The sequence below is a fragment of the Saccostrea cucullata genome, unplaced genomic scaffold (genome assembly GCF_032062105.1).
Source record: "Saccostrea cucullata isolate Sc308-1 unplaced genomic scaffold, CSIRO_AGI_Scuc_v1 ctg3108, whole genome shotgun sequence".
In the NCBI taxonomy this organism is placed as follows: Eukaryota; Metazoa; Mollusca; class Bivalvia; order Ostreida; family Ostreidae; genus Saccostrea; species Saccostrea cuccullata.
Genome location: NW_026933544.1, coordinates 24,220 through 47,048, shown reverse-complemented (window position 1 = coordinate 47,048; position 22,829 = coordinate 24,220). Strand labels below are relative to the sequence as shown.

The following is a 22,829-nucleotide window of genomic DNA, read 5'->3' as shown; positions in this document are numbered from 1 at the left end:
CTTCATGTTTGACATCAATTAGCTATTATCATTAATATCCTTTTACCCACCACAAATATTTAAAATCAATATCCAACCCCTTGGATCAACCACAACTACTATATATCCACTGCCCCTTGGACCCACCACTTTGAAATTAAGATGATGATCAAACATGACATATAAGTTAAATGTCTGAAATAAATTAACCATAATCATTGATCATTAATATTCTTTGATCCTGCACCCACCACAAATATTTAAAAGAGATTAATATCCACCCCCTTGGATCCACCACTAATAAGTTTAGATTTTGATCACACATGATATATAAGTTAAATGTTTAAAATCAATTAACCATAAACATCACATGATCATTATTGATTCCTTTGAAATCATTACAAATATTTAAAAATATATATATCCACCCCCTTGGATCCACCACAACTATCAAAACAATTACTGGTAAAATATACATGCCTCTGATCCATCACTTATCACACAAAGAAAGATTACCTAAATGTTTGCAATAATTATTTATCCTATGATGATCCACAATACGCATGATAAGTAATTAAAAATTCAATATCAACTCCCCCTTGGATCCACCACTCATAACTTTAGACCATGATAACACAAGAGTAATAAGCTAACTGTTTGAAATCAATTAGCCATAATCAAAAAGATAAAGCCTTTTAATTAGATCCACCTACAAATAACTCATTTTGATTTGTCTGAGGTAAATGTGAAAACCATGCAATAAACAAAGGAAAATATTGGAACCCATTCCCTTTAGATCCACCATCCTGTCTTTGGATATTGATCACCGATCTGATTTATTCTCTTTATCTTTTAATCATTAGGTTGGGTATCTTCATCGTGTTTTATGAATGAATATATAACAATGAATTTTAATTGCATCCCATATGTTTCTCTTAATAAACCTAACTGAAATAACCACCTACCAGCAAAAAAAAAAAAACCACCGGTACAATGAACATGATGAAATAAGACAACATCTTTATAAATGCATTCATAGCTATACTACGGTACTTTATTTACTACTAGTAAGTTTTTGAAATTTATCCTTATCACCATGATAACATCCACCAGCTCGACTATTAAAACTACATGTACATTGGATAACAAATCAATAAAGTTTTTACATACATTATGTTCATTATAATTAATATTAGAATTTATATATTGGAAGTGAACAAAAATTCTTTATGTTTCTAATTTATTGTTACCAGGGGTTTTGAAAAGATTTCAAATTGTGAAAATGTTTGCATTATTCAAAGAAATATACAAAAATTAAAAAACATAATTTTCAGATATTTTTTTTCATCAAACATTGTTTTAGAAGAGGTGTACAAATCCATATATATATTTATAGACAATAAAAGTATTGTACACAGGTCCTTCATTTATAGTGAAACTCTTAAACTCCAGGAAAAAAAACCTACCCCCGGTAATAAAGATCAAACTATGTTGCGTATGACCTTAAGAAAACTGAATTTTCATCCTGCATGGTGCAGTCAGGCGATATTGATCAATATCGCTTTTTTCATTGAAATAGATCTATAAAATGTATGTCAAACTTGATATCTTTTTTCTTATGTCAGATACTTAAACTTCCTAAATATGAATTATTGTTCATTATTTAAAAGAAGACCTAATTTTTATAGAAAGCATCCACCGGGTATATGCATCAACATGTCAAGGTCAGTCAATCCCTTTTAGTGTATAGTTCTTTCGATTTTTGTCCTCCACTTTAGTGAATGCAAGATTTCATTAATTGAATCTTATCATCTGACATCTGTTGGTCTGTTCATCTGTCACAAAAACTTAAAACCTTGGTCATAACTTTTGAATGAGATGAAATAGGGCTTTCGACATGCAGCAAACGATTGCCTCTGGTACGTCAGAAATTTTCTATACAACCCAGCTTGGGTATGTTCAGAGATTGGAGTAAATGCAAATGGTTTGACAGATCCTTAGTATATTCTTATAAATGAATTGATGGGGCCATCACTGTTTGAAATGTTTCAAAAAATTGCTGAAATCACATTGCAGTTACTAAAAATAGAAACACGTGGCACACTTTCTAAATTTAAATTTAAGATCCCCAGACAACCTAGACCTTAAAAATATATGATGAAAAGTTTTGTAGACCCTCCCGGACGATTTTTCAGATTTTGCATGTTTTTCTCTGAGACACGCTCTTAAGCCCCGTCCTAGCACTAGAACCCCTGACCCTGGGGCCGTGAATTTCACAATTTTGGTAGAGGACTCAACGCTGAATACAATCATACCAATAGTTTGACTGCTTGATGTCCAGGAGTAAAGAAGAAGATTTTTAAAGATTGCACTAATTTTAGTGGTTTTTGCCCCACCCCCAGGCCCAAGGGGGGCAGGGACCATGAAATTCACAATTTTTGTTCCCCCTCATGCACCCATAGATGCTATATACAAAATTTGGTTGAAATTGGTTCAATGGTTTCAGAGTAGAAGCTGAAAATGTTCAAATTATAACACGACGCACGACGAACGACGCACGACGAGGGACGAAAACAGATAGCAATAGGTCACCTGAATTTACTCAGGTGACCTAAAAAGCCACACTGTATCTCGAGAAGCCTTTGAATTTTTGCAATGAAATTTTACAGCAGAACTCACAATGACCCAAGAAATACCCCTATATTGCAATTGACTAGGAAGTCAATAGGTCAAAGGCAAGATTGTTAAAGCCGTTTGGTCCGATTCTAATCGCTAAAAATATATATTCGTTTTTCTTGTTGAAAAATAATTGTCCATAAATTGTTTCAACTTTCGTCAAATTATATCCCCAAAGTCTTTTTCCTTTAAAAGATATCAAAATTCAAAAGTTAAAAAAATAATTTTTGTTAGGTCACACAAAAAATAATCCTATGTTGATCATTGTTGATATTGCGTGAAATCACCTTCGAAAAATTAAATTTATCGCTTACATGTTTATCTCATGAAGAACAGACTCGGCTATTTTTTCACAACATAGTACATATATTACCTGTACACGGACAATATATTTAGCTCCTTAAAAGAAATCATTTAAAATATATGATTTTCCTTTATTCTTTAAATATGCATATATTAATATAAAAATTACTATGGATTATATTCAATTAATTTCTTAATTTTGAAAAGATGTATTATGACTAAGGCTTCTATTAATAGAGAAAAAAAATACTTGGGTTTGAATTATCTTCATTATTAGATAAATCCGATAAACTTATTGTTTTCAAAATTGACTTCACAACAGATCTTAACTTCCCCCAGGAACTACTACTGTTTGTCAATAAGGATTTTGATCTGCATTTTCTATGTAAGGATTGTTGTAATAAACTATTAAATCAATCTTATAATTTATTTTTATATATTATCTATGTAATGACGTACTTTTATTGTATAATATAATATGTGCCTGTTTCGGGATAAGCGGCTTTAATTTATATTTTCTTTCTGTGTTAAAAATTTTCCCGGCTAAATCTCAAGAAGCTTGTGAACTCTTGCAGTTACCATTTATACCATAGCTCCCTGTGGCCCGCAAACCATTCTTAAAGTATCCAACCTCCCTCGCCCTTCTGAGACCCCCCCCCCCTTTCTCTGAAAGCGGGAGACACATATTCTCTTAATAAGCTTGTTTAAGATACATGGATAAGATCAGTCGTACTGTATAAAAAAATTCTCAAGATTTATCTTTGCCCCCCCCCCCCCTTCCTAGAAACATAGATTAAAAGAGAACTTTTAAGAGAATTTGCAAAAGTACACTTATAAAGGAAATCAAAGTTTATTTGATATTTTTATTTTTTTATTGCAGCATCATGTTATTACAACCAAATACATACAAAATTATCTACCACTCCATGGATCAAGAGAGAGAGAGAGAGAGAGAGAGAGAGAGAGAGTATTTATATTCTCAAACACTCCAGTGAAAAAAGTTTACGATCAATGTTTACGTGCCAGAATTGTACAGCTGTCATGTCTAATACAGAATAATATTTCAATTGAAATAATAACATCTGAATTATTGAATCATTGTTTGCTTGTATCCCCACGGTAATAAAACTCTAATAACTTTTTTGATTGTCAAAGATTTTTTTTTGCCCCCCCCCCCCGAAATTGCTTCGTACGGGTCTACGAGAAAAATCCATTCAGCATGAAAATTATTTTAACATGCACCCCTGATCAAAGATACGTTTAAAATCTTTGTACGAGTACAGGCTCGGGATCGCAAATTCTGAACAATTCAACTTATTGAGAGAGTTCTAAACAGCCTAATCAACGAGATGTGCTGGCCTTCACATACTTTTGACCTTATTATGGCCTTTACAATAGTATGACAACCTTTTGATCACAAGATTAAAAAAAATAAGTCAATTTTTGCTGCTATTATACTATGTAAACATGTATAGAGTGAATTATACAACCCTCTCCGACAAAAAAATCTCAAACAGCTATTTCAATAGAATAGTGAAGGGCCTGTAGACAATATGTTATGTACATGTCTCAATTCATTGAGTTGATCATAATAAATTCAATTTCTAGATCAGTTCTCCATACTGACTAATTACAATGTGTATGTGTTATTTTGTTTTCTGTGTTCTGATTCCGGTCCTTGTAAGCCAATGACGAAAACTTGTCTTCGTTTTCAAAAGTTTATTAAATTAATCCAATTTACAATTTTCCGTGATCGTATAGTTTTAGAAATATTTGTTCCTGAAATATGATCAGAAAAGACCAATACACTTTTTATACAACTGTTCAAAGGGTCCGTCCAAAATATAAAGAGTTTAAGACCGAACTCCAACTAAATAGATAAACAAAAGTCCAAAAGAATGATTCCCAAAAATAGAATAAGAGAGAGTTGGTAATTTCAGAATAAGACCGGGAATAGGAATAAAAGCGGGAATACTCTTTTCTGACCAAAACAGGGTATTTTGTGCTCAGTGGGTATCCATGGTCCCGGATATGAAAATGCATTTCATTGGATAATTTACCATCAAAAACCACCTATGCTTTGTCCGTAGGTCTGTCCGTTGACCTATGAACCCCAACATGGCACCACCCTCAAATGCAGGTAAATACCTGTTACTAATATTTATGGGCTCAGTCCCCATCTCTGCACCACAGGAGTTCTAGCCTTAAGCTCTTTTACTTACTTACTTCAAAGTTCCCAATTTTATTGCTCTTAGTCAAAACTCTTAATAATACCATTGTATTTCCGTTCAAATTTTATTACTTACTATCGATGGGCTTGATTAGTCTATTCGGATCAATTTCATTACAAAATGATCTACCAAATTATAGTGCATTTGAACAACAACAAAATCCAGTTTGTTTTGACAAGATAATAATTGTTTACAAAATAGAAGTCCTCTTTCCAATTATAAAGTCACCGAATTTGCGTCACTAATAATATACATTCTGATTTAACATGTTTAATAAACTTTTATATCATTTTACCTTCACTGCTAATAACTAAAAATGATTATGATATTAATATTGTCTAAGTTTAAAATGTTCAAACAATATGTCTGTGCTAAACCCTATAGGTTTACATTCGTCCCCACACACAAAGAAATTTCCCTGTACACTGGAAATTTCTCCATTAAATCCGGAACATAATTTTAAACTTAGTCACAGTTTATTTCGTTCACAAGGTAAGAAGTTATCCCGCGACACCGTTCACTTTTTATAAAACAAAATCCACAGTCCTCGAAGATAATTTAGTCACGATTTTTTTTATTGTTCATATTGCGTACAGTAGTCGCACAGCATAGGAAGTTCGCGGACGTCATCTTCTTGTTCCCGAAATAAAGTCCAATATATACGGTTACATTGATTATATGGGTCCATTATATGTGTCCAATATACGTTTACTTAACAACTCTACGTGAATATACGGTTTTACTACTGTTCACTACTGGCGCCTTCACTACGCTTCACTAAACTTGTTCGCTTTGGAATCAATGTTCTCATTCCACACTTAGGTATAGATCGAAATTTAGTTATATTCCACACTAATATAAGTAACATAGGTCACCGTGTTACTTTTGAAGTTCACGCAGCGGATACAGTCCTGGTGATTTAGTAGATGACGGAGTGCAATTATCACCACTCCAGACGGTAGCATCGTCCTTCAAATTAGAAGCCATCAGTGTATCCCGTACCTTTAAATTTAAATTTGAGTCCAAAAGTTAAGTCCGAATAAAAAGAAGTTCTTGTTCTCCAACGTCAGAATTTGTTATTGACTTATTAATTGTTCGTGCATCCGTTCAAAAGTACAACAAAAATCAGTTAATATAATTAGTCTCCAACGTTTCCTTCTTCTGTCAGCATCTCCAAATGACTGCTATCACCTGTCGTATTCCCCACTTTCACGACTTCTTGTGATATCCACAGTCGGTATACTCAAAAACATAAACACGGTACTATCCTTTTCACAATCGCATCCTCACAGCGAATTTAACTCAGGATTAGTACAAACACTTATGACGGCCCATTAACACTGGGTCAGACGTAATCACCGTCCTTGGTATCAGACCAACGCCATATTTAAAAATAAATGCCTCAAATTTAGTCCATGATAAATTCCAACGTATTGTTTGATTCAGTGTTGCACTTTTCTCGAGATTTCAAAACTTCAAATCAAATCTAGTCAATTATTTAAAAATGTGACAACAAATCTGACGTGAACTTCATTACCATTTTCTCTTGCCTGTCCATTACCAAAAATCTTAGTTTACTTTTTTAAATAACATTGATTACAAGCGAACTACCATAACTACATATGCACAATATGATTTAACGCATTACTTGTGTTTAGAAATTCAATTTCGGAATGATTATTTTCAAAAAACAATTTCAATATCATTTACTTTTTATAATGACAACAAGGAATCAACACTACATGATAAACGTTTTTCTTCATTTAAATTTTTAGATTTTTACTTCATTTTTAAAACTGTTGCCGAATAAGTCATAAACATTCTTTAAAACAAACCAAAACAATAAGCCAAAAATATATTTCCGAAATATCAATTTAAAAAAGAAAACAAAAAATGGTCAGGCTACAGATACTTCTGGATCAGAAAGTTACGTCCTACCTTGCCACATTTTCCCTCCGCGTTCGACATTTTAATAATAATACTTCGCATCGCCTTGGTAGTAAGTAGCGAATTGACTTTGCAATCTTTTTCCATTCCTGGTTCCGAGCTTTAATTCAATTCACAGTACTTCGCAAATCCTGGTCAACGAGCACCAAATTGACTTGTACGATGTAAGCCAATGACGAAAACTTGTCTTCGTTTTCAAAAGTTTATTAAATTAATCCAATTTACAATTTTCCGTGATCGTATAGTTTTAGAAATATTTGTTCCTGAAATATGATCAGAAAAGACCAATACACTTTTTATACAACTGTTCAAAGGGTCCGTCCAAAATATAAAGAGTTTAAGACCGAACTCCAACTAAATAGATAAACAAAAGTCCAAAAGAATGATTCCCAAAAATAGAATAAGAGAGAGTTGGTAATTTCAGAATAAGACCGGGAATAGGAATAAAAGCGGGAATACTCTTTTCTGACCAAAACAGGGTATTTTGTGCTCAGTGGGTATCCATGGTCCCGGATATGAAAATGCATTTCATTGGATAATTTACCATCAAAAACCACCTATGCTTTGTCCGTAGGTCTGTCCGTTGACCTATGAACCCCAACATGGCACCACCCTCAAATGCAGGTAAATACCTGTTACTAATATTTATGGGCTCAGTCCCCATCTCTGCACCACAGGAGTTCTAGCCTTAAGCTCTTTTACTTACTTACTTCAAAGTTCCCAATTTTATTGCTCTTAGTCAAAACTCTTAATAATACCATTGTATTTCCGTTCAAATTTTATTACTTACTATCGATGGGCTTGATTAGTCTATTCGGATCAATTTCATTACAAAATGATCTACCAAATTATAGTGCATTTGAACAACAACAAAATCCAGTTTGTTTTGACAAGATAATAATTGTTTACAAAATAGAAGTCCTCTTTCCAATTATAAAGTCACCGAACTTGCGTCACTAATAATATACATTCTGATTTAATAAACTTTTATATCATTTTACCTTCACTGCTAATAACTAAAAATGATTATGATATTAATATTGTCTAAGTTTAAAATGTTCAAACAATATGTCTGTGCTAAACCCTATAGGTTTACATCCTCCTGACTTCACTGACACAGAGTGGCTGGATATGCTTAATGAGATACGACAGTTTTGCGTTCAGTAAGGAGAATCCTGTAACACATGGGGAAGCGGGACAGATTCTTGACAGACTGAAGTCATGTGAGTACCTTTAGGTAGATCAAGACAAGATATCGGAGGACACAAAGCATGAGACAATATATAAGATAGTGTCAACAGACGGTGATATGCAATTCTTTTACAGTATAAGTTATAACACAGCCAGTGTGTACCTGAGATCAATGGAATACAACAGAAAACCTGGTCAGAAGTGTTTTGTTACTAGAACACGAATTGATCTCTTACTGCTGATACTCTGTATACAAATGAACATACCGACTCACGTCACCATGGAGGACACGAGTATATATGATGAGATACACCGGGCATGTATGTCGGTGTAAAATAATGTAAATTTTCAAAAAAAAAAGTTAAATGAATACCAAAGATTCATTTGATATATTTATAAACGTTCCTTTAAAAATTTCATGTTACAATGTATGATTCCTGAGATGTTTACTATTTCATGAGGCCTGTACATTGTTGCTGAAGCTTTCATTTAATCTCTGGAAGCTTTATAATTTTTTTTTCATTCCGATAACTGACTCTGTTGGATTATCTATATACTTTTTTAAATTGGATTATCAATAAACTTTTGTATAACTTTACTTCCATAAAAAATATTTTGGTTGAAATTATATGTTTAACAATGTCACAATATTTGATCATCTTCTTTTACAGTGAATGTTCCAAACCAAATATTAAAGGAGAGAGAAAATAAAAGAAAAGAATTTCTATCGGATCGGAGAGAAGGGGAGTCTGTACATTACAGAGGAAGATCACACAATCTCTCACCAGAGGGCGCACTCCAATCTCTCACCAGAGGGCGCACTCCGCTTACACCTCTGTTGTCGTCTAAAAGTAGTTCGGCTTGTCACATGATTTTACATCGGACAAAATGGCGGTCTCGACGCCAACAAAAAATGTAACCATTGACTGTTTTATATGTTTTGCAAAAGATGTGACAAGTTTTAAGCTCTCTGGTCGGAAATGTATGAAAGAAAAGTTTATGGACAATTTAAATCGCATTATTGGTAATCATTTGTGTCAAGAATTGTTCAAAAGAGACGCCATGGTGTGCAGGAATTGCTATTCACGTTTGATTAATGTTTGCGATTTCATACAAAAATGTGAACATTCTACTCAATCATATTTGAACACTACTATATGCAAACGAGGTGCACTTTCTCCATTGACACCTCGTTCGTCTTCAAGAGTTCAGCTCCCTGTACTCCCGGTTTGTAAATCCAGAAAAATGTTGAAACCTGAAAACAATGCAACCATTTCTGAGAAAAAGTCAACTATTGACGAACATGATTATGTTTCTAAGTGCATATCTGCCCAGACGGACACAAAAAACAATGAAGTTCTTGAGGTCCTCTGTGATGTATACAGTGGACTGAAACAGAAAGGTGGAGAGGCAGTGTGTGATTTGAGGAGTCAGTGCCAGAGTTTGACCTCAAGAGCTGCAATGTTTTCCTCTGTTTTACTCAAATATAGAGGAATGACAGATTTGATTGAAAACACTTAAAATTTGCTACAAGACTTCATTTTAGAAATGAGAAAAAGGTATGGAAGTCAATGTTAATATAAATAATTAATAAATTAAAATGGTTAGTAATTCAGTACTTCATGAACTTTGCATGGTCATCGAAACCATGAATCTTCAAAGCTGCAGATCTGTAGCTTGCTGGTCTGGAAAAATGTTTGGATGGACTACCAGAGAGCTACAGTGCCACACAGAGAAAAATCTGTATATTTATTGAGCACAAAATGTTGCACTCGGTTCTGAATTAATTTTTCAAATTCTTTCACTAACTGCACAAAATCTCGATTTCAAAAAAATCCTTTGACCTCTATCAATTACTCTCATAGCTGACATCTGCATGAAGTGCATAATGGATTGTATTTTCTTGCCACCCAAAATGGCAGTATAATTAATAAGCAGAAATCTCAATGGTCTAAATTTCAGGCTCAGTAGGGCTATTCAGAACGGTTATAAAAAGTGTTTTGTTGTGGAAATAGAAAAAGGATATGTTAGGAACATACGGTTAGTTATAAGTTCGTTTGGCAGTTCGAAAAACACAGAGAAATGAATCGAGAAACGGCGACTTTTTATTGTGCACAATTTATTAATATACTTTTTTCAATGGGTGGCACTGTAGCTCTCCATTGTCTGTCAATATATTTTTTGGAGAGTTAAAGTTCTGCAGCTAGAATCATCATTGTATGTCATGGCTCATTGTTGATTGGTAACCATTCTTCACAAATTTACATCGCTTACAAACAATATAACTATAGAATTGATTCTATAATTTTTTTTAAAATACTCAAATAATGATTTCAAACATATTGAACAAGTTATTCAAGGGCACTGGTTATTGTAAATATTGAGTATGTGCATGTTCTAAACAAATCCCTTTTTATACATGAAAATACTCAATATCTACATTATCTTCTAGTGCTCATGAACAAATTGAAATTTTTTTATTACACATCCTTTAACATGACTATATTTTATTATAGAGTTCCTTTGTTGCTCGAGGTCCTTTGTTGTGCTGCAGTTCCTGCCAATGGAAAAGTGACACCTTCATTAATCCCTATCCTAGCAGGTTGCTATGAAATATTAATGAAACACAGGTTTCATAACTTGTCAGTTTTTCAGAGGCTTACCACTGCCATTGCTAAAAAAGGAGGATTGGATGATAGGGTATACATAATAGTCAAGTTAATCATGTTAATAATGATTCTGTTAAAAAACTAACATTTTATTGAAGTTTTTGTTACATGCAGATTTTACTGCCTCGTGCATCTCTCAATTACATCATGTCAAAGTTCAGTTTCAATAACTTACATTGTTATTGATGTCATTTGATTTTTATACACCTGTCTTAAGACGTCCCGTCCTGTATTATGTTATAGGCTTCGTGTCTGTCCATCTGTTAGCTTTTCTTGTGTCCGGCTCATAACTTTAATACTATAAGGCCTAGAGTTATCAAACTTTGTGTCAGCTGATACATCTTGGGTAGAAGGTGTGTCGCACACAAAAAGTAGGTCGCTCTGACTTATAATTAAAAAGTTATAGCCAAATATGGAAAAATCCTTTCCGGTCCATAACTTGAAAACTATTAGACTTAGAATCATCAAACTTGGCCAGTGTATGCATCTTACGTAGAAGATGAGTCACAACCTATTTCAAGGTCACTGTGACCTTTAATTTAAGTAAATTTTTTATTTAAATAAAGTGTCTTTTTTTCTATTCATTTACACACTCCAAAAAAAAATGTAAGAGTATTGCACTATCCTTATTTTAAAAAATGTTAAATCAAGAAAATACTTATTTTTTTAGCACAACTTGACAGCAATCTATAACAAATATAATGTATGTTTAAAGAAATTCCACCACTCCCATACTTGTAATTATCAAGCACTGGTCAAGAAGAATTTTGATAACAGAAAATAAATTTGCATGTCAAATTAGAGATAGAAATTAATGACTTTAGTGTGAGGAGTATCTGGTAGAGCATCTGTGCTATCTGTATCCGAATGAAGTCTGTTTTGGATTAAAATAGCTCTCGTTTGCTAGCCTAAGTTTTAAAATGATTTTGATGAAAAGTAATTAAAACTAATTTGATACTGCATATTAAACTATTTTGATATTATATATATTATGAACTTAAAAACTAATTTTATGGGGGTGGGGGTGGAATCAGCATGTCCTTATGAATTGCATATTAAAACCTGTTAGACATTAAATCTAAAAAAAATCATTGATGTTAATTTATGTTTTAAAAATGTTTATGGTACATGTAGATAGTGCAGATCCAATAATCTCTTAAGGGGAGTAATGAGTAGACAAGCATCCAGTTCAAGATGTATTAATGTGTTCAATGTAGGAAGGTCAGCTGTCTCAATCATTTCTTCAGAGCATCGTCTTATCTGTATCCTTTGAGAATTAGACAGAAGAACTGTTGGTCAGTTTATATTTGATGGCCAGTCTTTTATTTTCAAATTTAATTAGGTATAGATTAAGTTTTTAAGACTAATTTGATATTGTTTAATATGATGGACATTTGGCAAGGTATAACACAACCAGTATAGAAATCTATGAATGTTGCAATATTTGTAATAATTTATGCCCACACCACAGGAGATGGATAAACAAATAATTTAAGGAGTGGAAAAATCATGGAAATCTTCAAATCAAGGTTGACATGATTTTCTTGCACATTAAACTGTTTAAGATAATAGTAATTTTTTGACGGGCGTATCATGTTCTGGGTGGCACTTTATTCTATTAGTTGATAATTGAGGGAATGTACAAAAATTTGTACCATCTATATCTTTGGAGACTTCTCCAAATTATGCTTTTCATATGCATTTTATATAGCTGTTCCTTATTTGTCTTATGAGTATGTTCAGTTTCATTCAACACATATAAAAAGAAAAGAAAGGTGGATCTCCAAATGTATATACTAAGGATTCAGCTTCATCCAGTATATACTTTAACTTCCTTATTTATGGTATTAATTTACCATGAATATTAAACTGTTTATTGCGTTGAATGGAATAAAACAAACTCATTGCTTTCATGTTCATTCTTACATTTAGTTTGTATGCAATTCGTTTTATTTTGTAGTTATATTTTAGAATAGTTCCTTGAGAAAGTTCCATTTGAAGTTTGTTTGAGTTGACATGGTTGAGTTTTGCATTGTCTAGACCCGGTAAGAACTGAAAAGTTACTAAATTTATTGTAAGAACTTAACTTAAAATTTATTACGTAAACTTAAATATGCAAACTTAAATACATTCATTAGTGTTTCTGATCTTAATTGATTTATTAAATGATATGTCAAATTTAAAAATCTTTTAAAATTTTTAAAACTTTCACTTACACCATGCAATATCTGATTGTGTATATCTACTTACATGTACCTTTTAGGCACAGACAAGGCTGAACCATCTTGGACTGACATTGTCAACTTCAAACAGAATAAGGTTTCAGGAGAGTGTACATGAATGTTCCTTGAAGCTGATAACAGAGAGTCTGAAATCAAATCCATTGATCAAAATAACAGGTATTGATTTTTTGGTCAACAATTTAAATTTTTATGACCCATTCTGCAAACTGTAAGTTGGAATTTGTGCCTGGGACTATAATTTGTCTCAGTCCTATATCTGACACAATAGATTGAGTTTTCTTTCTGATTTAAAATGTTTTAATGAAATGCACTGTTTGTATTAGTAATTATCATGATTAATACTAGCAAAGACCGCCAAACAAGAAAAATGAAATTTTACAGATATAACAAAGGAAACAATTTTAAAGAGGGGAATAGTTTTAAACAATACAATACTTAGTAATTAGCTCACCTGAGCCGAAGGCTCAAGTGAGCTTTTCTGATCAAAATTTGTCCGTTGTCTGTCGTCGTAGTCGTCGTTGTCGTCGTAGTCGTAGTCGTTGTCGTAAACTTTTCACATTTTCATCTAGAACCACTGGGCCAATTTCAACTAAACTTGCTACAAAGTATCCTTGGTTGAAGGGGATTTAAGTTTGTTCAAATCAAGGGTCTTCACCCTTTTCCAAGGGGAGATAATTATGAATTAGAGAAAAATTAATGGCATTTTTAAAAAAAATCTTCTTCTCAAGAACCACTGGGCAAGAAAAGATGAAGCTCATGTGGAATTATCCTCAGGTAGTGTAGATTCAAGTTTGTTCAAATCATGACCCCTGGGGCTAGGGTGGGGCCAAAATGGCCGACCAAAGTTTTACATAGGAATATATAGGAAAAATCTTTAAAAATCTTCTTCTCAAGAACCACTGGGCCAGAAAAGATGAAACTCATGTGGAATCATCCTCAGGTAGTGTAGATTCAAGTTTGTTCAAATCTTGACCCCTGGGGCTAGGATGGGGCCAAAATGGCCGACCAAAATTTTACATATGGATATATAGGGAAACCTTTTAAAATCTTCTTTTCAGTTACTTCAAAGCCATGATTAGTGATATTTTTCTATTTAAATGGAATCATCCTCAGGTAGTGTAGATTCTAGTTTGTTCAAATCATGACCCCCTGGGGGGGGGGGGTTAAAATTCAAGCCCCCCCACCCAGTAAACTTTCAATTCTGATCTGATATGTGCATTTTCCTAGCTGATGTGCTCAGGTGAGTGCTGTGGCCCCTGGGCCTCTTGTTATTCTTATGTATTATAAATAGCTGAACTAGAAATCTGATACTTTTGGGGGGGGGGGGAATTATAAAATTCATATTTAAAAATATTTTGTCTACTTCAACCTGTTTTGTAGATTGTGATGATATTTTTTGCTTCACTCATAATTATAAATTATTGTATAGTACAGAATAAGTAATAATACTGTATTCATCAAATACAGTCTAATTAAAATATAAGAGTGTAGAAACAAAAAAAAATTACATTAATATTAGGGATGTCAAAATATTAATTTTCCTTAGTCGAACATTCGATTGCATTATTCGAACGATAGTTGACTATTCGGAGCATTTATTTTTGTTTATAGCACAGTGTTTTTGAGAGCTTATTAATTAAAATAAAAATGGAAAATTGAAATAAATTGGAAATGGTGAATTGTAAACACAGACTATCCACACCTCCGATAAAAATGTTAGATATTGTTTGTTCAATTAATGATTGCCCAAGCTATATACTGAGTATCAATTAAAATGTCTTTTATGTAAGATTATTGTTTTAATAATTATAGAATTTAAAACTTCACAGCTATGCAAATACTGTTTATTCCTAAGCATTTCAAATTACTAGAGTTTATAAATATAATTGGTACAAGTCAATTAAATTTCATAGTCCAGTGTAGCGTTGCATTATTTACTACGTACAATAACAAAGAAAGTCAGTGATTGAAAAATAATTATCGCGGTATGTAATTTCTGTATTTTCCATATGTACAATGTGGAATTCATATAATGTGACTGTGTTAGAGCTCTTATTCGTCTGAGGACGTACAATATACAATTGTAAAGTTTGAGGAAGGACCATTTTTAAATTTTGAGATGAAAATTTCATTTTCATCCCCTTTTCTTGCATTTATTTAATATTCGAATGTTGTTTCATTATTCTATCGTCGGCCCATTCGACTGACAGTTGAATAGTCGACTATTCGTTGACATCCCTAATTGATATAAAATTCATCAATGTTTTAAAATTTAAAAAAATGCTCTCTGTAGGTGATAACCTTGATATATATGTGAAAACATCACATCTTACATCAGAAAAAAGAAACCAAGATCTGCACCTTTTTACATCAAATATTATATTCAGTCGGATTGCTACAGTGGACATGTCCATCACAAAGCCAAATGTTGATGTAAACAAGCTAACAGCTGATGATGTGTTGTTGACACCAGGAAGTCTGCAACAAGAGAGACTCATGTATGCATATAGCATTTTACTAGCAAGGATCTTGTGTAAGCTGCCTGCCTTTCAGTGCTACAAGAAACTTATTCCAGACCATATGCCCCATGAATATTCCAAGAAAATGGAAACAAAGTCGCTAGTTTATCCACTACCTATTCAGTTTAGGAACGAGGCCAAACATGAGGACTGTCTGTGTATAATGGACACATACGAAGAACATCTAATAAAGACTTTCACAGAAGCTTTTGGTAAGGAACAAATGTCAGGAAGAAATGTCAACTCTTGTTCAACCAATCTGTAAATGCAGATATTAATATACATGTGGAGTTGCAGATGTATGTACATATATCTATTTAATAAGGATTTGATTATGTCATCAGGTAACACAGATGTCTTGAGGAAATTTGGCGTTCCAGTCGGTGGGGACCAGCTGACCAGAGTTAGGCTACAGGAAGCCTATCAGATGCTTGTCTGTAACTCCTGAGAAGAGACTAGATGACTTGCAACCTATTGTATGTGAAATGTGGCACAACAAACAAGATTTTCTTGAGGTAATTAGAGTAATTAAATTTCAATTAAATTACCAAAGTAAAATGGTGCGATTGTACCCAAAACAGAATTTGACCAAAATATTTATCTGATAAATAAGTATAACAAATTTCATGACAGTATGTGCAACCCCTGCAAAGAAAATGAAAGGAAACTGCAAATAATTGGAATTTTTTCCAAGTCCAAGAGGCATAACTCTGTTAAAAATGGTAAGATCATACCCAAAGCAGAACTTGACCTAGATATTTATATTATAAATCTGTATACTAAATTTCATTTCAGTATGTACAACGTTTGTGAAGAAGATGAAAGGAAACTGCAAATAATTGGAATTTTTCTAAGTCCAAGGGGCATAACTCTGTCAAAAATCGTGCGATGGTACCCGAAACAGAATTTGTCCTAGATTTTCATGTGATATATCTGTATACCAAATTTCATTTCAGTATGTACAACAGTTGCGAAGAAAATAAATGAAAACTAAGTTGACCGACAGACCGACGTACCGACAGACAGCAGCAAAGTAATATGCCCTCCCTTCTTTGAAGGGGGGCATAATAAGTATTATGTGTCACATATTTTAGAAATCCTACAAAGCACTGTACAAAGATGGCAACACTCCACCAACTCTAGCGTATTTCAAGACCTTGCTGCAGCGCTCGAATGTCAATGGGAAGGTTAAAGGACGGTTTCAGCCTCATTTTGACCTTATGATGACAGTTGGCGAGGGAATGATCACGGAACAATTTATGGAATATTTTGACATGGAGGAAACAGACAGTAAGCCACAACATCCAGACTTTGTTAAACTGAGTCATCAAGATACAGATCAGCAGAAATATTATCTTTTTGATATGATTCAGAGATTCATGAAATCTTATGGCTATGGAATGGTGGGAACACCTCATTTGATTCCCAAGAAAAACGAATATCAAGAAAGAGTGGAGAAAAATAGTATCATTAATTTGAATGGACAACAGATTATCATTCAACATTTTGAAGAAAAAACATGCTACAGAGAAGAGGATGAGGTATACAATTACTGCATACTTCTGTGTCACTGGTATCTGCATGTTTTGGAAATGCACGACACTGCTAAAGTGGGGGATATTCATAGGGCAGTACTTAACTGCAAGTATGCCATTCCATTTTTTTATTCACATTCGAAACTAAGCAAGTACTTGGTGGAAAATATGAACTATGTCCTCCAAACAGAATACCTGCTATCTCCTTTGCAAAGTTTGCGAGTATTGGAGGGATCATTTGTGAACACCATTGGAGGAAAGGGAAGATGTGTTGAAAGTGATTTAGTTCAGGAACATTCTGTATGCAACCAAAAAAGCCTAATCAAAAGTCTTGGTGCTAACAAAACTGAAAAATCAATATCAAGAGCCACAACATCAGCAGATGCCATTGCAGAGATTTGTTCCCAGCTTGACAGTTGCTTGCAAATCAAGCCCAAAAGTGGTCTTCATTCTCAGACAGTCTCAATTAATGATCAGACTATTATGTGTAGGGAACTTCGAAGAATACGACCATTCTGATTCACACCTGGACGCAAGTGTCAAGGTTTCTCGTCTCTCCATCCAACACCTGTTGCCACTGAGAAGATTCCAGACATGAAGGAGTGGATGGATCACATTATCAGGAGACTGACACGGGGACAGGCAGTAGCTGTTGAGGAAGCAGAGGATGAAGTCGATCAGGATGACTGTGAAGATGACCATCTTTAGAAATTATGGTAAACACACCATATGATGCACCATTTACCTCCTCAGATTTATTGTTAATAGAGAATGTGTTTACAAAAAAATCCTGGTTAAATTATTATGAAGTACTAATACATTTATTAATGATGTTAAAACCGCACTAAATTCACATGTTGTCAAAGAACTATATTTACATTTCAAATATTATGGACTTTTTCGGACCAGAGCATGTAAATGATACGATTTATTCTTGTGGATTGTAGTATGTACTTGTTACAGTATCATGTGTAAATGCTATCTAGAGAAGGCCTATTCACGTTTTTAAATAATTAATTTTTAATTCATTGAATGTGCATCCAAAGATGAATAGATTTAATTTGATCTTGGTATGGTATGACAATGCAAATAAAAATCAAATGAATTGGACTGCTTGTTTAATTTGCACAAATATCACCATCAGACATCAGTGTTACACATTGTACATTTGCATTGTAACTTGCAGTGAGAACAACATTTACAACCAGTGATTGTTTCATCTTTTGTAAAACCAAAAGCAGACAAAAGCTGATTTCTTAAACAATTTGAGTTATTTCTGCAGTAACCGATTATATTTTCATGAATTCCAGGTAAATTGCGAGCAATGTCACGTTTACTGTAGTATAAGATTGCTCGTGCTGGCTGTCCTCGGCGGCCAGCTCTTCCCACCTCCTGGAAGTATTGAGAGAGATCTCTAGGGGGACAGGTGTGGATCACTTGAGTGACATTACTTGGGTCAAAACCCATTCCCGATATGGAGGTGCTCGACACTAGACGGATTCTTGGATGTTCTTTTTTTAATTCATCAATTGTTGCATCAATGACCTCCTTATCTTGTCCAGTACATAAGGCACTGTAAATGGAACTGTAAATGTTTTGCACTCCAAAAATACTGTTTAGGTATCTCAGTGCTTCACTCATATAAAATATGGGCACAAAAAGTAACGTGACAGGATATGATTCTTGCTTCTCATAAAGCTCATCACACACTTTATGAATAATTAGTTCATACTGACAAAGAACATCTGTACCAGACTGTTTTTGCTCTTTCTCAAGAAAAATGTTAGGTCTATCTGGTGATGTTTCAATGACTTTAAAGTTCTCTAAACAGAGTTGTTTTGGAATAGCTTGTTTTTGTTCTTTAGTCAGGGTTCCACTAAGCCCCACAAAGGGAACATCGGGGAAGAATACCTTGAGGGTTCCCAGTTTTTTGTAGGCAGTTCTAAATTCATCTCCCCTTGTGAGAAATAAACAAAATTTTACTTTAAAATGCACTTAATGTACATAAATAAAACACAGCTACATTCATAATTTAAAATAATGTGAATTTCTGTATTATTATAAGTATAAGAAATTAATAACAATGTTAAAAAGTTCATAGGGATGTGAACTTGGCAAGTACGTGATCAAATCTCTTGAATATTTAGGGATTCACAGGCTTTGATCTAATAATTATAATCTCATTGAGATCAGATTATTATAATCTCATTGAGATCCGTCGAGACTGAAAATTTTTACCTGACATCTCTTCGGAAGAGACTTCAAGTCAAAATTTTCAGTCTATAAGCCAACCAATTTTATATCCAAGTGTACTTCTTCACATTGCATTAATACAATATTTGAGATGGAGAATGCTAACTCCCATTGGTTGTGTTACTTATTGACCCAAAAGACAAATAATATCAATTTCGGTATACATGTAGTTTGAAATTTGTATAAGACAATAAGTTTCTGTCCAATGATTTAATGAAATATACATGATATAAAAGGAAAAATATCTGATTTCTGTTAGTATATACATAACAAATTACATTCTCAGGAAAGGACAATTTTCTTGAAATCACACATAATTCATGCCTATAACTGCCTAAAAGGAAAAATATCTGATTTCTGTTTGGTACATGTATGTGTGTGTTGGGGGGGGGGGGGGAGGGGGGGTTTGAATGCATGATGCTGGAACCAAAATTAGAAAGTTGACAAACATTTTTCAGTTCAAAGACAAAATTTTAAACTAAAGAAAGGCTCTTGTCATCCTAGAAAATGTGAAGGCATGTTCTAACTCAATAATTTTTGACAGCCCCCTTTCTAGAATCAATGGCCATCCCCTGATAAAAAATCTATGTTTTCTTATGTGTCCTTAAAATTATAGGCTAAAAGGGATCAACTGATATTATAAATATGAATTTCAAACAACATGCATTTAATTGGATATTGAAATTATATGTCTTTTGGATCATACAATCACACTTTGCTTTTAAAACAGCTCAGGTGGATTGAAAATGATTCTCAAACTAGATTTTCAATCCAATGTTTTCTCAGACGTCCGTGTCGAATTATTAAATGACGTAAGCTGCAAATTCCCAATCTCGCCAGATGTTTTAATTTTTTCATGCATAGTCATGATAGTGTTTTGTCAAGATGAATGAGATACGTACCATTTTTCAATTATGTGACACTCATCGATCACAACAGAAACTACATTATCCCTGAAAACTGGATCAATCAATAAGGAATATCCTTTCCTAGTATTTAGGAGGGCCTCTGGGTGACACAACACCACAGAGAACTGACCGTTTGCTACGTTTTTTAAGTCGACGTTTGTTTCGAGGTCAAATTGACCCATTTCATGACTTTCGTCTGTTGTCTCCTCCACTTTGGAGCAAATATTCAGCCTACATGCTGAAATACCATGACTTTTAAGTTGTTCTATTTGATCTTTATGAATGATGTTAAGTGGGGAAATGACAATCACAACAGGGGAAGACTTATTGGCTCCTAAGGCCTGCGGCAAGAGATGAAAAATTAAACTCTTTCCAAAACCTACAGGTAAATTGACTAATAAATCACCCTTTTTTTCTATCAAATATAACAAAGCACTTTCTTGCTCCTCCCGTAATCGGATGTTGGCATCGTTGGAGCGGAGCGTATACAACACCCTCTGGTGAGAGATTGGAAGATCACAGGGCAGTGTTGATCACGTGACGTGGCTCTGGAGATACAGGAGACCTGACGTCGTGATATCCTGTATAGGTCTACATCCACACAACGACATTTACATCATCGACAACAAAGCTTACAGAAAACAAAGTAAAAAATTAATATATTTGAAATGTTTTATTCAGGTTTATACATGAAACTGCTTATAACGTTGGATTTTTACAGTAAATTTTTACAATATGCACGAGAGAGAGAGAGAGAGAGAGAGAGAGGCTACGTTTTTTCTATTAATAAAACAGTGCACACAATACATGAAACTTAACCGTATTCTGCACAGTGTTGAAAACAATTTCTTAACGGTATTGAGTATGTGTATTTCTTTTATTGTTCAATAACTACACAAAGCGTACGCTGCATGCACAGGGAACCTTGACATAGTAATTTAAGTCAGTGTAGTCTTCATCTCTAGTTGTATCGATCACGCAGTCTCTATCAGAATGAAATTGTGTATAGAGAATGAACAGCTTTATTTTATGGTTACCCCCATCTCTATCCCCACAATCTACCATCTGAAGTAAGATTTATAAACATGGAATCGATCCCCAGCAGTTGACCCCTCACACCAACACCCCGGGTCGGTTTTTTTTAAACAGAATGACGAGTTAATGTTTGTTATTCTAATGCTATTATCTTTATATGTACACCTTTACACAAATATCTATCCTACCGAATAAAAATTCATTTGGACGGGTAGCTTGAAAGTTAGGTTCCTAAAGTGAGGGGGGGGGGTACGGATCAGTGACTTTCTGTAAACCGGAATTTGATTATAAAATACTTATCGTGTTACGGAAATAAGCATATAAATATATCTGTATTGAATATGTATTTGTAAATTATGATGATAATTAACTTAAAATTCACAGCCAAACTTTTAAAAAACAATTCCTTAAGTTAGAAAAAAAAAATGCCAAAAATTCCAGAATCTAAACATACTTTATAATATGAAGCTTTGTTTTCACAAAATATATATCAGAAACACTTTCTAAAGTCAGAAAAAAATGTTTTGGGTCACCTTTAATCTTGTTCATTTTTGTGCGTCTGGATCGAAAGATCTCGGGCGTAAATTGATTTTATCCTGTCTGTCTGTCTGTTTATCTGTTTGTCTGCAAACTAACTTTCGCCATTACTTTTGAACTATGAAAGATAGACTCCATATTTCAAATGCATACTCAACTAATTCCGCTCTTTCAAACAACATTTAAGTCAATGACATTTTGACATTGACTTTGAACTGTATAAAAAAACAAAACGTGTTTGTGAAACACTGATGCCCCCGTATGGCAACATAGCAAAGATTAAGCTTTTATTAAATACAAATTTAATTAAATAGCACCAAAAGTAGGGTATTCTCACTGGAAAACAATTGTGAAATTTAAAAGCAGCCAAATGTTAAAGTTTTTTAATAAGTACAAAAATCTCCAAGGCCAAGGTCAAAAGGTCAATGTAATTAGTGTCAAATGAAAGGTCTTGTCGCATAGAATGGATACTTATGTTGAGCATGAAAGCCCTAGCCCTAACCATTCAGAAGTTATGGCCAATATTAATTTTTTTTAAAAGTAGGTTAAACTCCAAGGTCAAGGTCAAATTGAAAAAGTCCTTGTTATCATATGAAAGGTCTTGTCATAAGAATCAAATATGTAAAGTATGAAAGCACTAGCCCTAACTCTTTAAAAGTTATGGTCAAGGTTTGCTTTTTTAAAGTAGGTCAATATCAAAGGTCAAGGTCAGAGGGTCAAAGTTCTTGGTAACCAATGAAGGGTCTTTTTACAAGGATTACATATATGAAGTATGAAAGCCCTATTTCTTACTGTTCAAAAGT

At 33.6% G+C, this 22,829-nt stretch overlaps 1 protein-coding gene and 2 pseudogenes across 1 annotated transcript; 2 read left to right on the top strand and 1 right to left on the bottom strand.

The window, feature by feature from the left end:
* Positions 1 to 9,215: 9,215 nt before the first annotated feature.
* LOC134238571 (uncharacterized) lies at positions 9,216 to 13,610 on the top strand (annotated as a pseudogene).
* On the top strand, positions 12,956 to 18,070 carry LOC134238572 (uncharacterized; annotated as a pseudogene).
* A 363-nt stretch (positions 18,071 to 18,433) lies between these two features.
* On the bottom strand, positions 18,434 to 21,497 carry LOC134238573 (ATP-dependent DNA helicase RecQ-like). The gene is made up of 3 exons (XM_062720683.1): positions 21,492 to 21,497; positions 20,449 to 20,951; positions 18,434 to 19,250 (listed from the first exon to the last, which is right to left on the bottom strand). Exons 1-3 carry the CDS (start codon positions 21,495 to 21,497, stop codon positions 18,434 to 18,436), a joined length of 1,326 nt encoding a protein of 441 aa, XP_062576667.1.
* Between the last annotated feature and the right edge of the window lie 1,332 nt (positions 21,498 to 22,829).